General features: G+C 42.4%; 1 protein-coding gene across 5 annotated transcripts in view; it reads left to right on the top strand.

The window, feature by feature from the left end:
- The window catches only part of DNM3 (dynamin 3), a 432,335-nt gene that overhangs the window by 62,765 nt on the left and 355,960 nt on the right, over positions 1–13,610 (top strand). For all 5 annotated transcript variants that reach the window (XM_081298148.1, XM_081298146.1, XM_081298145.1 and 2 more), the window contains exon 2: positions 4,752–4,825. In XM_081298148.1, coding sequence (XP_081154274.1) covers positions 4,752–4,825 — 74 coding nt within the window. The remainder of the gene's footprint in view (positions 1–4,751; positions 4,826–13,610) is intronic.

Genomic DNA, 13,610 nt, shown 5'->3' with positions numbered 1-13,610 from the left:
CATTTGGTCTGTAGCTTCAACTTTCTGCTCTGTAACTGCAAGTTATCCCCACACAGGACTTTTATTCTGAGTTCCAACCCTTCGGTTTAACCCCATCTGGATCTTCCCAGGCACCAAAAGATCAACAAGTGCAGTGTGTCCCCTTATGTTCTTCCCATACAGCTCTGAAAACATACCAGAGTCTAATGATCACCAGCGAGTGCAATGGCTATACTCTCTAGGTCTGAGTCCCGGATATCACTTACTAGCTTTGTGACCCTGTGCAAATCATGTGACTTTTCTGTGCCCGTTTCCTCATCTGTGAAGCGATAATAGTAATAGTGATTACCTCATAGGATGGTTATGAGGTCAAATTTTCTCTCTCCCTCCCTCTCCGCCTCTTTGTGAAATAGATTGTGCTGGCGCATGGTAGACACCACATAAAAATCAGCTAAGGTAGAACTTCCTTTATTTCCTGTCCTGGTAGTGGGCCACATTGATCCAGCTACTCCAACCAGGAGTGTGAGCCTCACCCTAACTCTTCCATATCCAATTCCACAACAAGACAACCATTGAGTCCTTCCTGTTTCTTTCCACCTGCATCCATTTCTGCCCTGGATTGGACCTTTGTTTTGTTTTTTTTTCTTCTTCCTGAGCAACCTGATGGGTTAGTGACTGGTTTAAGTCTTCCCCTTTTCCTGTTCTCTATTTAGCCCCTAGTAAGTTTTCTAAAATGCAAACCTCATCACTTAACCCTCCTGAGTGCCTTTCAGATCTCACAGGAGGAACATCAGCACCAAGTGAGGGCTTCAGGGTCTGCCTGCTCCCTTTCCTTCCCGGTCTTTCTGACCGTCCTCCATATCTGCATTTCCTTATCATCCTCTGCTGCAGCTTCTCTGTCCAGTGCCTCCCACCTCGGGTTCCTTCTCTACAGTTCCTGCTGGCAGGTCACCCGGACAGAAGCTCCTTGCTCTGTCCACTGCTCCTCTGGGGTGCTTATCCGCGGCACCTGTCCTGCTTGATAGTCGCCTGCTGGCATTCTCCGCTCAGCCTGCGCTCGTTCTCCTGTGATGAATCAGTCACTCGAATCAGCTTCTGGAAGAGCAGCGCTGGGCTCCCATCTTCGTTGCAGGCAGTTCTTGGCTTTTTACTGCACAATGACCACTTACATTTAGAGTGAAGAAAGCCGTCTCCGAAGTTACTGTATTTGCTGCTAGAGGGGCAGGTTCCTCTTGGCTTTGTCGACACAGCCAGTGTGTTCACCCTTTTCTGGCTTCCAGAGTTCGGTCATTTCCTAGTGGAGCAAAACAATATCTCTTCGTAACAAAGTTTCTGGAAGAGCCTATAAGAAATGTTACTGAGACTGTTCTCAGACCATAGTGTGAGAATTGCTCTCTACCTTTTGTCCAGGAGTCCGGAAGTCATGAAGGGACACGAACTTACTGCCTGAAGCACAGCTGTTAAGACGTCAGGCTTGACCTTCATTTGGTGGGTTCAGAGACGAGGGTATTTGAGTTGCAGCTCTTGGTGGCACAGAGAGGGAGGCGCTCCCTCTGCCCTGTGCGGACCTGCCACGGTGAGGCCCTGGGCAGGCCTGGAGCCAGCTCGACGCCGTCCAGTCTCCAGATGACTCAGGAAAGTGGATCATATGTGCATGGTTCAAATGGGACTCTGTGGCTCTCGTTGTGTGCATATGAATTAGGCCACAAATTTAAAGAAAAGGTACAGTCTAAAGTAATACTAAAGGTATGATCATCATTTTCCCTAAACTAACATGTGGATAAGCCATTCAGCTTTCTGGAGGAAACCAAGCACCGATTGCCCAGCTAATGAACCACTCAGATTGCTTGTGCCAGTGCCTTGGCTCAGTGTGGGTGGGGGCAGCGGTGAGGAACTGAGTTCTCCAAAGCATGGTGGCTGGTCAACACCAAGAAGGAGGTTCAGGTGGAGTTGGTGGCTCCTTACATCCAAATTCCATTCGCAAAACATGAATATACCTTGCCTGGCAATTTAAGGGTTTTTAGGCAAGAGAATTCTTCAGTGTCAGGAGAAGCACTCTGTGGCCATATCACGCCAATAATCAGAGAACATTAACCCCTTGTTCTGTGGCACTTGGGTTTTAAAATGCGGTCAGATGTTGTGCTTCATTTGAGCCACATAACTTGAACTATCGTTAGTAGTAAAAACCCTGAGGTTCAGGGAGGGTTTTGCCCAGTCAGGGGTTCAAAGCAAGGGTCTCCCTCTCCCCCATGAGGGTTCATGGTGACCTTAGCTCACAGCAGGAGTGTGCCGGGCAGGGAGTTTTATTTTGCTGGGTCAATATAACGAGATGTACATTCAGGATGCCCAACTAGCTGCTCACTCTGTGTTGGGGAGAGATTCCTCTCTGTGCTTTATTGCATTTTTGAGACTCCCATGAAGGAGCAGAGACTTTCACATGGCAAGGTTTGGTCACCCGATCTTTAATTTCTGGTGAAAGTGTATGTGTTAGGGGCAGGACTGGAGAGCCCCCCCCGGCAGCCTGGATGTGAGTTGGCAGGAGCAGGGGTGGGTGCCTGGGACCATTCATTACTCTCAATGCAAAGTTCTGCTTGCTTAATTTAAAAAAAAATAGGGAAAACTATTGACTGGATTTGTGGGTTTGCTTTTCATCCAAATACAGGGTAATTATTTGATAAGTAAAATGACAGATGCATTCTGTTTTGCTTTAATGTAGTTAACAGGGCTGAGTTGAAATAGTCCCAGAGTAAAGGTTGAAAGGGTCTAAATCTCCTTTTTCCTGGCTGCTGCCACCTCCTCCTCTTTCTTCTTCTTTCTCTCCATCTCCTCAGAAAACATTTTTATGGTTCTGTTAAACGGCGTCACTCGGGCACCTAAGACCTGCACATTTCTCTTTGGCCTCTGTAAGTTCTAAAACCTCATTCCTGGCCCTCACAGCTCAAATCGAGGCCCTCCACTCTTTACCCTGCAGATGTGTTCTTCCTTCCTTCATCTTATTTTTCCAGTTAGCCTCTTCCTTCTGGCTGGAGGCCAGAGTAGATGCCCTGTTCCTTGGGATCAAATTATAAATGGTATTGAAACCATCCAAACTTGTATGATCTTAGTGTACTCCCTGGAGAATATTGAAAGGAGGAGGGCTTAGTTATGTGTGTTCTAAACATCACAAGGGGCACACTGGTCTCTCCCACCTGAGCGCCAGTGTGGCCCACTGTTCCCTTTTGAGTGCTGTTCTGTGGACCTGCCTCGTCTCTCCTTTGCATTTTAAGCTCCAGCCATTCCCACAGTGTCTCCCTAGCATTGCTCAGTCTCTCAGTGATTTTTAAAAAAAAATTATGAATAAATCATATTGTTTATTTCAGGTGGCATTTTTTTTTTTTTTTGGAGTGCAAACAAATTTTGTTCTATTCCCATACAGTGACATTCTAGATGAACCTGGCCCATGGAGTTGAGGAACTCAAGAGCTTCGTTTTGAGGCTGTGCAGTACTCCTTCCTCTCCCAACATATTCACTAACGTATTGGCCAGGGGGGATTCGCTTAATGCTCTCTGTAGCTCTCCCTTCAGAGCATGCCCTGGATGGTGGTCACCCTGCCTGACACCCTTGGCTCTCAACCCCCTGGAGCTTGTTAGGAGGACAGATGACACATCTTCTGCAGAATATCATGCAGCAGCATGTTCAGAATGGGTCCTGGTGTCTGGGTTGCAGCACCATCCTGCAGGCTGGGAACCACTTTTCAAGACATAACGAGTCAAAAGTGTATTTTGAATGGAATTCTGTGATGGTCCTTCTAAAAGTTGTGAGGCATTGTATGTGTGTTGAAATACTATTGTAAGGGTGTGTGTGTGGGTATATGTCTCTGTGTGTGTATGTATACAAACACATATACATATGATGCACGGATGTTGTAGAATCAGTAATTATTTCTGTGGCACTGTTGATATGATTTTGCATGATGCTTTGTTTGCTGCTATTTTATAGGTTTAGGGTATTTTAGCATGCCCATTTTCAACATGATATTCATTTGTCATGAACTCCTATTTATCAGGAATGAATGAGAAGAAACAAAACTCAAGTTGCAATATTTTTTCTGCTGTTTTTACTTCTGTAGAAACAATATTTGCCTTCATTTGATTCCACAATTTGTATGTCCTTTTATTGTAGAAAAATTTAAGGATATTTAGAAGACAGTCTATTCTACCTTCTTAGTCATGGCCAGAATTCAATGATGCTAACATTGGTTTTCAAGCCAGAGAGAGTCCTGATTTCTTTTTAATCATCAAAATGAGTTTAAGGAATAATTTTAGCTTCAAATGTTCTTATTAATGCGAATTCTCTGAAAATGAAAGTGAATTGCTAACACACTAAAATTTAATGCAAGCTTTGATTAATTTCAGGCTCAAAGTATGAATGACACTTTCCAGTGAGGTCATTATGGTAATAGATTAATATTCCTTATATTCTTATATTAATATAAGACCTTTCCCCTCTTTAACGTTTAAAATGCTTTTTTCCATGTTTTTAATCAGTATCTTAGGGCTGTACATATGGTGGGATTTCCTGTTATATACTCATACATGCACACAGTATAACAATATAATTTGGCCAATATCACTCCCCACTATTTCCCCCTTCCCCCTCCCCTCCTCCGTCCCTTCTTTAGGTGATTGACACATTGAAAGGTTGGGAATTGGAAGAATTAATGTGGAACTTATAAGTGTACAGGTGATCAGAATTCCTGAATGCCTTAATCTATTTTTTTCTTACTTCTTTAGGGACTTTCTTCCTCGAGGGTCGGGCATTGTAACGAGACGACCTCTGGTGCTGCAGCTGGTCACTTCCAAAGCAGGTAATGAGCGGGGTTGTTGGCTGCGCCCACAGGGGATGCCTTGGCACCTGCCACCTTCATTGCTGGGTTGGACAGTGGAAATGTTCTTGGGACCACTCTGCTGTGGGCAGCTGCCTGCCTTTCTCTCCAGAATGCTCCCTTCCTCGTTGCTCTTATTCCTCTGGTGACATTAAAGGGAAAGTCCTATTTACACGTAGATTTTGTTTGTTGTTTTGCTTTTCGAGACTGGACCTTGCTTTGTTGTTTGGGCTGACCTTGAACTTCTGGGCTCAAGCTGTCTTCCTGCCTCAGCCCCCTCCTATTTCAGGGGACTGTTGTTTCACTTGATAGTGTCCTTTGAAGCACAAAGTTTTTCATTTTGGTGAATTCCAATTATCGTCTTTTTAAATTCATTGCTCATGCTTTTGATGTGATATCTAAGAATCGAATCCTTTGCCAAAATCAAGGTCCTGTTTTCTTCTAAGAGTTTTATGATTTTGCTTTTACATTTAGGCCTTTGATCCATTTTGAGTGATTTTTTAAAAACTGTTACATTGTTGCATTGTAGTTATAGATATTAGTGGGGTTCACTTTGACACAGCTGGGTGTGGGTGGAATGTAATTTGCTCCATTTCAGCCCCCGTCCTTCCTTGTTCCTCACCTCCCTCCTGATGTTCATTTTTAATTCACTGTGAGGTAATGGTCCACTTCATCTTCTGCTTAGGGACACACAGCAAAATTTATTGAAAAGATACTCTTTTTACATTGCATAATCTCAGCACCCTTGTCCAAAATCTGTTGACCATAGCTACTTGGGTATGCATCTGGACTCTGAATTCTGTTCAGTTGATCTTTGTCTGTCCTGTGCCTGTCCCACGCTGTCCTCATTACCCTTGCTAAGTTGAGAAGCAGGAGTCCTTCTGCCTACACCGCACCCCAACCAAGAGTGTTTTGGCTATTCTGGGTCCCTCAAAATTCTACATGAATTGTAGAACTACCTTGTTTTATCCCATCAACACAAGTCTGGTTTTAACAGCTGAAAGTCAATTAACTTAAGATGTCATTGCTAGGGTTTGGATATGAGGTGTTACCCAAAGCTCCTGTGTTAATGAAGGAGCATTCAGAGGTGAAATGATTGGGTTAAGAGAGCTGTGGCCTAATCAGCCCATCCTAGTTCCAATGGACCGACTGGGTGGTAACTGTAGGCAGGTGGGACATGGCTGGTCACTGGGGTGCGTCCTGGAAGGGGTCTCCTTCCCTGTAGGCCCCCAGCCCTCCTTGCTTCCTGGCGGCCACTAATGGAGTGGTTTTCCTGCCCCATGCCCTTCCTGATGAAAACTTGTAGTGCACTTGGAATGAGGGGGAAGGTCCTCAACCTGATAAAGGGCAATGTGACAACTTGCTAGCTAAGGTGCTGAGTGGCGAGAGGCTGGATGCTTTCCCACCAAGATCAGGAGCAGAACAAGCGTCTCGGCTCTTGTCGATGTGTTCCCACCATCCTGGAGGTGTCTGTTGCAGATAGTATGATTATGTAGATAGAAAATCTGAAGGCATTCACTAAAATACTATTAGAATTAATAAATGGTTTCAGAAAGATGGCAGGGTACAAGAAAATGTATAAAAATCAATTGTATTTCTATGCACTTGCAATGAACAATCCAAACATGGAATTAAGAAAACTATTCCATCTGTACAGCATCAAAAAAAAATGCACTGGTTAGGAATAAATTTAACCAAAGAAAAGCAAAATGGTCTATAAAGTATTATTGAAAGAAATTAGTGGAGATCTAAATTAATTGGGAAAACATCCCTTGTTCATTTATGGGAAGACTTAACAATGTTAAGACAGAAATATTCCCCCAATAGACTAATGAATTCAATGCAATTCTGTCAGAATCCCAAATGCTGATCTATGTAAAATCTGATGCTTTTCTGATTTTAGATTTTAAACCAGCTATCTCAGTCTACATTTGGCTATAGATGAAATATTTTTAATTGAGCCTCTTGGGTATGTTGGTTGTATAGTCATGTGATCTTCATTTTGAAATTCAATACTTAACATGCACATCCTGGAGGGCTGAGAAGAGAGACCTGTGATCAGAATATCAAGCTTCCCTACCCTGGGGTCTTCTGTGCGAATGGACCAGGGGGAAATAACCTCACACCTGAGCTCCTTTGAGGGTAACACGGGCCTTTCACTCCTCCTTCTGCTGCCCACCCCCCCGTGTCCTGTCCAGGGTCTGATGCTCTCCCCTTGCTCCCTGCTGTTCAGCAAAGGCCACACCACACCACCCTCTCCGTGTCTCTGTTCATGCAAAATGGACTAGAAATTGCTCCCTTCACGTACCCCGAGTGGAGCTTTAGTGCTGCAGCACCGTTTTCCGCTGGTGCCAGCTGAGAACCAGGCTCCATTTTTTATTTTGCCCTAAGTGTTCATAGGGGTGATCTTGTGTGACCGTAGGCTTCCATGGATGAGGCTAATCAGAGCTGGGAAGCAGCAGCTTTTTGGTCAGCTTTCTTTTCTTTTTAAATCACTATAACCAACAGACCTGATAGGAACAATTAGAGGAGGAAAACTTGATTTGGTGCTCAGAGGTCTGATCTTGGACGTCTGGCTCCATTGCTCCAGGTCCAAGGTGAGGCAGGTCATCATGGTGGAAGGGTGTGGGGAGCAGCTGAGATCACAACAATCAGGAATCCGAGATGGCTCTGCTCACCAGGGCCAAAATATATACCCCGAAGGCACACCTGCAGTGACCTACCCCTCCAGCGTACCCTCCCTGCCTCCATCCCTCTCAGTTAATGCATCTAAGGATTCATGCACTGATGAGGTCAAGATGCTCATAGTCCAATCACTTCACCTCTAAGCTCTTTTTGTCTCACGTGAGCTTCTGGGGGACCCTGATATTTACAGCATAACACATGCCCACTGCTCATGAGGTCCACTGGTGCCTTCAGCTCCTAAGTGGGGCCAGTTCCAAAAATCCAGCTTTCTCTTCACTGATTGAGTCAGCCGATATTTATGAAGGAACTATTTCCTGGGTGCTAGGCAGACGTCAGTCACTGGGGAGGCTCCTCTGTAATTGGGGAGCAACCACAAAAGAAGCAAAATCAGCACAGCCATGTTAGGGGATAAGAAAGGTGGGCAGGCGGCAGGCGGCTGGTGGGCGTGTAGGAAGAGGGACGGAGAAGGCCGGACGGTGGGAGATGCTTCGGTCAGCTCTGAAGTCGGACTAGGAGGCTACAGGGCTGGAGGAGCAGCGAATGAGGGGAAGGAGAGGAGGTGGTAGACGGCTGGTGCTGCCCACAGCACTGGTCAGGAGGTGGTGTGGGTCAGGGAGCTCACTGGGGACCACGAGAGTGGGTTGGAGCCTTAATGTAGGTCCCACTGGACCGAGAGAAAGGACTCTTTCCCCTGCCTGAGGCAGGGGAGCCTTGCCTTGGTTCAGCAAGCAGCCACCAGCAGCCTAGAGAAGGTGGACTCGGGGCTCTGCTGGTCCTGGGCCCAGAGCATGGGGCGGCAGAGCACTCGAGGAGCGTCCCAAACCTCTGGCTCCCTGGTGTCCGGTCAGCAGTCTTCCCCTCCCAGCTGCGGAAACCCTCGTGGAGGGAGGGCTGGGCCCAGCACAGGTGCTGTGTGCAAAACTGTAAGGACGAGTAGGGACTGTGTTTTGATCATTAATCAGCATTATCAGCATTTAATCCTTAGGAGAACCTTTGTAGATACAAAGTATGGTTCTCACTTTGGAAAAAAAGACCCAGGAAAGTGATGCAATTTGTCCAAAGCCACACGCACTGTGGCAGGAGTGGAGATTGATACTGGTGTGTGTATGACCCTGTCAGTGTAGATTTAGAATAGGCAAGTCTTTGTGCTTGCTTTTACACTTGCAGAGCACACTGAACATTTTTATAGGATATTTTTAATGTCAAGAAGCATAAACATGGGAATAGTAAATCTAGAACTTAGTGGGCTACTTCATAATTAACCGACCAATTTCCAGCGTAACGTCCATTAAGTAAAGCTTAATTGGTTGTCTTCACCTGCTGCTGTATTAGTTGCTTAACCAAGCAGCTGATTAGAGGCCCTAAGCCTTGATCTGTATGATTCATTTTTAGGACATTTGGTGCTTAACACAAAGGGACATTCCAAGAAACCATGTCGCATTGGGAGGAACGTGAGAAAAATCACTACCTCTCTTGTCAGCAGAGGAAAACAATTAAAGTGATAGGCTTGTGGGTCCCTGCGGATGTGGCGTGGGAGGACAGGAGCTGGACAAAGCCCTGCAGAGGTGTGGGGCGAGGTCTGCAGGGCGTGGAGCAAGGGAGCAGGCAGAGGGTCATTGTGAGACATGGGACGATTTGGTGGCTTCTTCCAGTGTTCTGCTGAACTGCCTGATGTTCTGTACTTTGAACCACTGCCCGAGGTCTGACTGTGTGCTTCTTTTCTCCAGTTTGTGTTCAGCAATGCTGGGTGGCAGCTGGAAGGTGGTCTTGCTGGGAGCATTTACACTATGGAAATTGGCCAGTGCTGCAATCTGGGCTTTCCCCCCAACTAGGGAACCAGTTTCTAATCTCTAACTGGTGCCCCACTAATCTCCTCCTCAACACTCGCTCTGTTTACTGCTTAAATCAAATGTCAAACAGGAAGGAAATGTATCTGGGTATAATAATTTTTTATCAACCTATTAAAGTCTCATTGCTTTAAAAAATGATTAATTTGGAAGTTGATATGCCCTCTGAAAGAGAAGGTTTTTTAAAAAAGATTTTGGAACTCAAATCATTCTGCATTAAAAATTATTATTATTATTATTATTATTTTGGTACTAGGGATTGAACCCAGGGGTGTTCAACCACTGGGCCAATCCCCAGCCCTTTTATATTTTATTTTGAGTCAGGATCTCGCTCAGTTGCTGAGGCTGGCTTGAGCTTGGGGTCCTTCTGCCTCAGCCTCCTGAACCACTGGGATTATAGGCATGTGCCACTGTGCCTGACTAAAAGGACTTAGAAAACAAATCCGTAGGTCATGGTTGAAGATGAATGATCTTGTCTCCTGGAGAACTTTTCTATTTTAAAATGTTTCTCGAAATGCTCTTATATGGTTTACTCTGCTTTATTTCAATAACATTAATGTAAGAAAGGAAGACGTTTAAAATAAGAAATTGCAAACTGGTTAAGAGCAGTGGTTCAAAGTACAGAACATTCTGTTTTGTGAAAGATTTCCTTGCTGCTTCCTGCTTTCCTCCATGCCAAGTATTATTAATCCATCAGAATTTACCAGCCTTCATGTTGCATAAAATGCATGGTGTCAAGTGTCTATATTTGAAAAAATTGCATATGACTTGTAATTTATTAGTGTTTATTGTTCAGTATTTTGGATTCTTGGTGAGAATTGCTATAAATGATCATTTTAATAAAGAAAGATATCTAGCAACAGAAATCACAAAGTTGTTTTGGAGGCACTAGTTGACTAACAAGCTGATGTGGAGACAGAGTTCAGGCAGCAGATCTGAGGTACCCCGGAAGGAGTGTGAAGGTGGAATCTGCCCTCTGAGAGAAGGGCGGTTGCCCAGTGAGGCCCATCTGCAGGCTGGGCCTCGGGACCACTGAGTGTAAATGGAACAGCACCAAAGCAAGATTGAAGAGGGCGCTTCCTACTGCAATAGTCAAAGAATAGTGAAGTCTAGAGAAAAAGCTCAGTCTTTTTTTTTTTTAATCTTTCCTAAGAACAAGTACTCCATTGCACTGATCTTGGGCATTTTTTTTAATTTTCAGTTTTATTACTTTCAGTTCTGATCTTAATCATTTCCTGTCTTCTAATTTTGGAGTTAGTTTGTCCTTTTTTGTCAAAGGCCTTGAGGTGGAGCATAAGCTTATTTATTTGGGATCTCTCTAATATTTTAATGCAGGCCTCAGTGCTATAAATTTTCCTTAGAATAATTTCATACCATCCCAGAGATTTTGACAAGTTGTATCTGTTCTCCTTCTATTCTCATTTCTCTTTTGACCCATTCTTCATTTGAGAGTATAATTCATCTCTATGTGGTTATGTTGTTTCTATTAATTTTCTTGATGTTGAATTCTAGTTTCATTACATTATGATCTTACAGGATACATGGGATTATATCATTTTTTTGTATTTGCTAAGATTTACTTTGTGACCTAGAATATGGTCTATTTTGGAAAAAGTTCCATGAAGTGCTGAGAAGAAGATAAGTGCAGCTGTTTTGGCGTGAAATATTCTGTAGTTATCTATTAGGTTCATTTGATTTATAATATTTTTAGATTGGAGTAGTCTTGATTTTATGTTTTGATGACCTGTCTATTGGTGATAAGGGTGTGTTAAAATCACCTAGTATCATTGTGTTGGGGTCTATCTGGGATTTAATATCATGGAGTATTTTTTTTAACATAATTGGGTATGCTAAGATTTGGAGCATAAATATTTACTTTCATTATATTTTCTCATTGTTTCCTTTATCAGGATGTAGTAGCATCCTTTGTCTCTTCTGATTAATTTTTGCTTGAAATCTGCTTTGTCAGATAGGAAACATAGCTACCCATGCTTGTTTTTGGAGTCCACTTGGAGTCATTTTCACCACTCATGAAAATGTTGCAAGGGTCATTTGTGTGGAATATTTTTTCCATCCATTTGCCTTCAGCTTGCAGGTGTCTTTGCCTATAAGATGGGTCTCTTGTAAACAGCAAGTGGTGAATCTTATTTTTTGACCCATTCTGCTAATCTGTCTTTTAAAACACTTTTTTTTTTTTAGTTGTAGATGGACAACGTGCTTTTATTTTATTTGTTTATTCTTATGTAGTACTGAGAATTAACCCAGGTCCTCACAGGTGCTAGGCAAGTGCTTTACTACTGAGCACAACCCCAGTCCATAATGTATGTCTTTTAATTGGAGAATTGAAATCATTAAATCTCAATGTTAGGATGGATATGTGTTTGTAGTTCCCTGCCATTTTGAGTTTTTGCTAAATTTAATACCACCTTGATTCTTGTTTAGTGAATTCTTTTTCTATTTATCTTCCTCTGTTTGGGAGCTTTGGGATTTCTTAGTTCTCTGCATACAGTTTATCTTTGAGTATTCTTTGTAGTGAAGTCTTGGTGGCCGTGAATTCTTTTAGTTTATTCTTGTCATGGAAAAATTTTCATTTCCCCCTTGAATTTCAAACTGAGCTTTTTTGGGTACAGTAACCTTGGTTGGGAGAAAAAGCTCCACATTTTACAGATGAGATATTTTAAAGACATTTGGAGACTAGACTTGAAATCCTGACTTCTGTTCAATAAACTTGTTTTCTGGCTTCATAAACTAGACTGCTGCATGCTAGAAATAGTCAGATATTGTTTTCGATATATAATTTTCATTTTTATCTTGTAGAAGATTTTTTTTAAATTGGTACTGGGGATTTAATCCAGGGTGCTTTACTACTGAGCTACATCCCCAGTCTTATTTTTTATTTTGAGACATGGTCTCACTAAGTTGCTGAGGGCCTTTCGAAATTGCTGAGACTGGCCTTGAACTTCTTGAGTTCTATTCTCATTTGAATGAACTCCTATCTCAGCCTCCCGAGTCACTGATGCACCACTGCACCCAGCTCAGGAGATTTTTAAAATATAAATTTCAAAATATAAATTCTTTCTTTTTAAAAAATGTTTTACTAGTGCATCATAGTTATACATAATAATGAAGTTCATTTTTATGTATTCATACATGCATGAAATGTAATTTGCTGCATTTCAGTCCCTAGTACTGCCACTTTGCCTTCCCCTATTATTTTGCATAACAACACTGAAAAAATTTTAAAACTGCATTTTGTTTTACATTTAAGTATCTGAAGTTAATAAAATTTGTTTTTCATCGAAGTCTGCTTTTGCAATGGATTAAATGTTTGATTTCTTTTCACTCTAACGAAATATGCTCATGGCAGAAACAAAACATTTCTTCTTAGCTGCAGCTTTGACCTTTTCTGCTTCAGTGCGGGTTCCCTATTGTTTTCTGTGTAAAGTGCAGGTTATAGAGTCATAGTTTCAAGTCCCTTGGATATAGTTACTCTTAAATCTCAATGTGAGCAGATACTCTGTTATTACTGTTCTCTTTAATGGCAGTACTAATTTATATTACCATCCATAATGAAGAAGAGTTCCTTCTTCTCCAAATCCTCATCAGCATTTTTAAAATAATAGCCATTTTTACTGGAGTAAGATAGTATTGTGATTTTGATGTGATTATCCTGATGGCTAAATTATATTGAGCATTTTTTTTTTCATATATCTTTTGACCACTTGCATTCCTTCTTTTGAGAAATGTCTATTCAGGTCATTTGCCCATTTTTCATTGAATTACTTTATCATTGTTGTTAATTTTTTTGATTTCTTTATTTAGTCTATTTTGTTTATACATTGTTCTTTTGTGTATCCTGTCCTGTAGTTGTTTAGGATGAGAGGGTAAGTCCCATTTCTGATAATTCGTCATGTTGGAAGTGTCAGTGATACTCAGTTAAGTAACCTTTACCACTCTTGACGATCAACATGGAGGAACACAGTGATTTTCACCACTCGTGAAAAAGTTGCCAGGATCATTTTTGGGCATTGGTTTGTGGCTGATATGATGAAGAAAATAATTTGATCATTCTGCTCAGGTAAAGAGTTTACTTTGAATTATTTGTTACTTCTCCTCTGCCTGTTTTTTTTTTTTTTCCCTGCCTATGTGGGGGTAATACATTCATTTGTAGATGCTTCCAAAGTGCCACAGAAAGCCAAAGGTGTGAGACATTTTCTCCAAGTTTAAAACATCAG

This window comes from Spermophilus citellus, assembly GCF_964194105.1.
Source record: "Spermophilus citellus genome assembly, chromosome: 6".
NCBI classification, from domain to species: Eukaryota; Metazoa; Chordata; class Mammalia; order Rodentia; family Sciuridae; genus Spermophilus; species Spermophilus citellus.
This window is presented reverse-complemented; position numbering and strand designations above follow the sequence as displayed.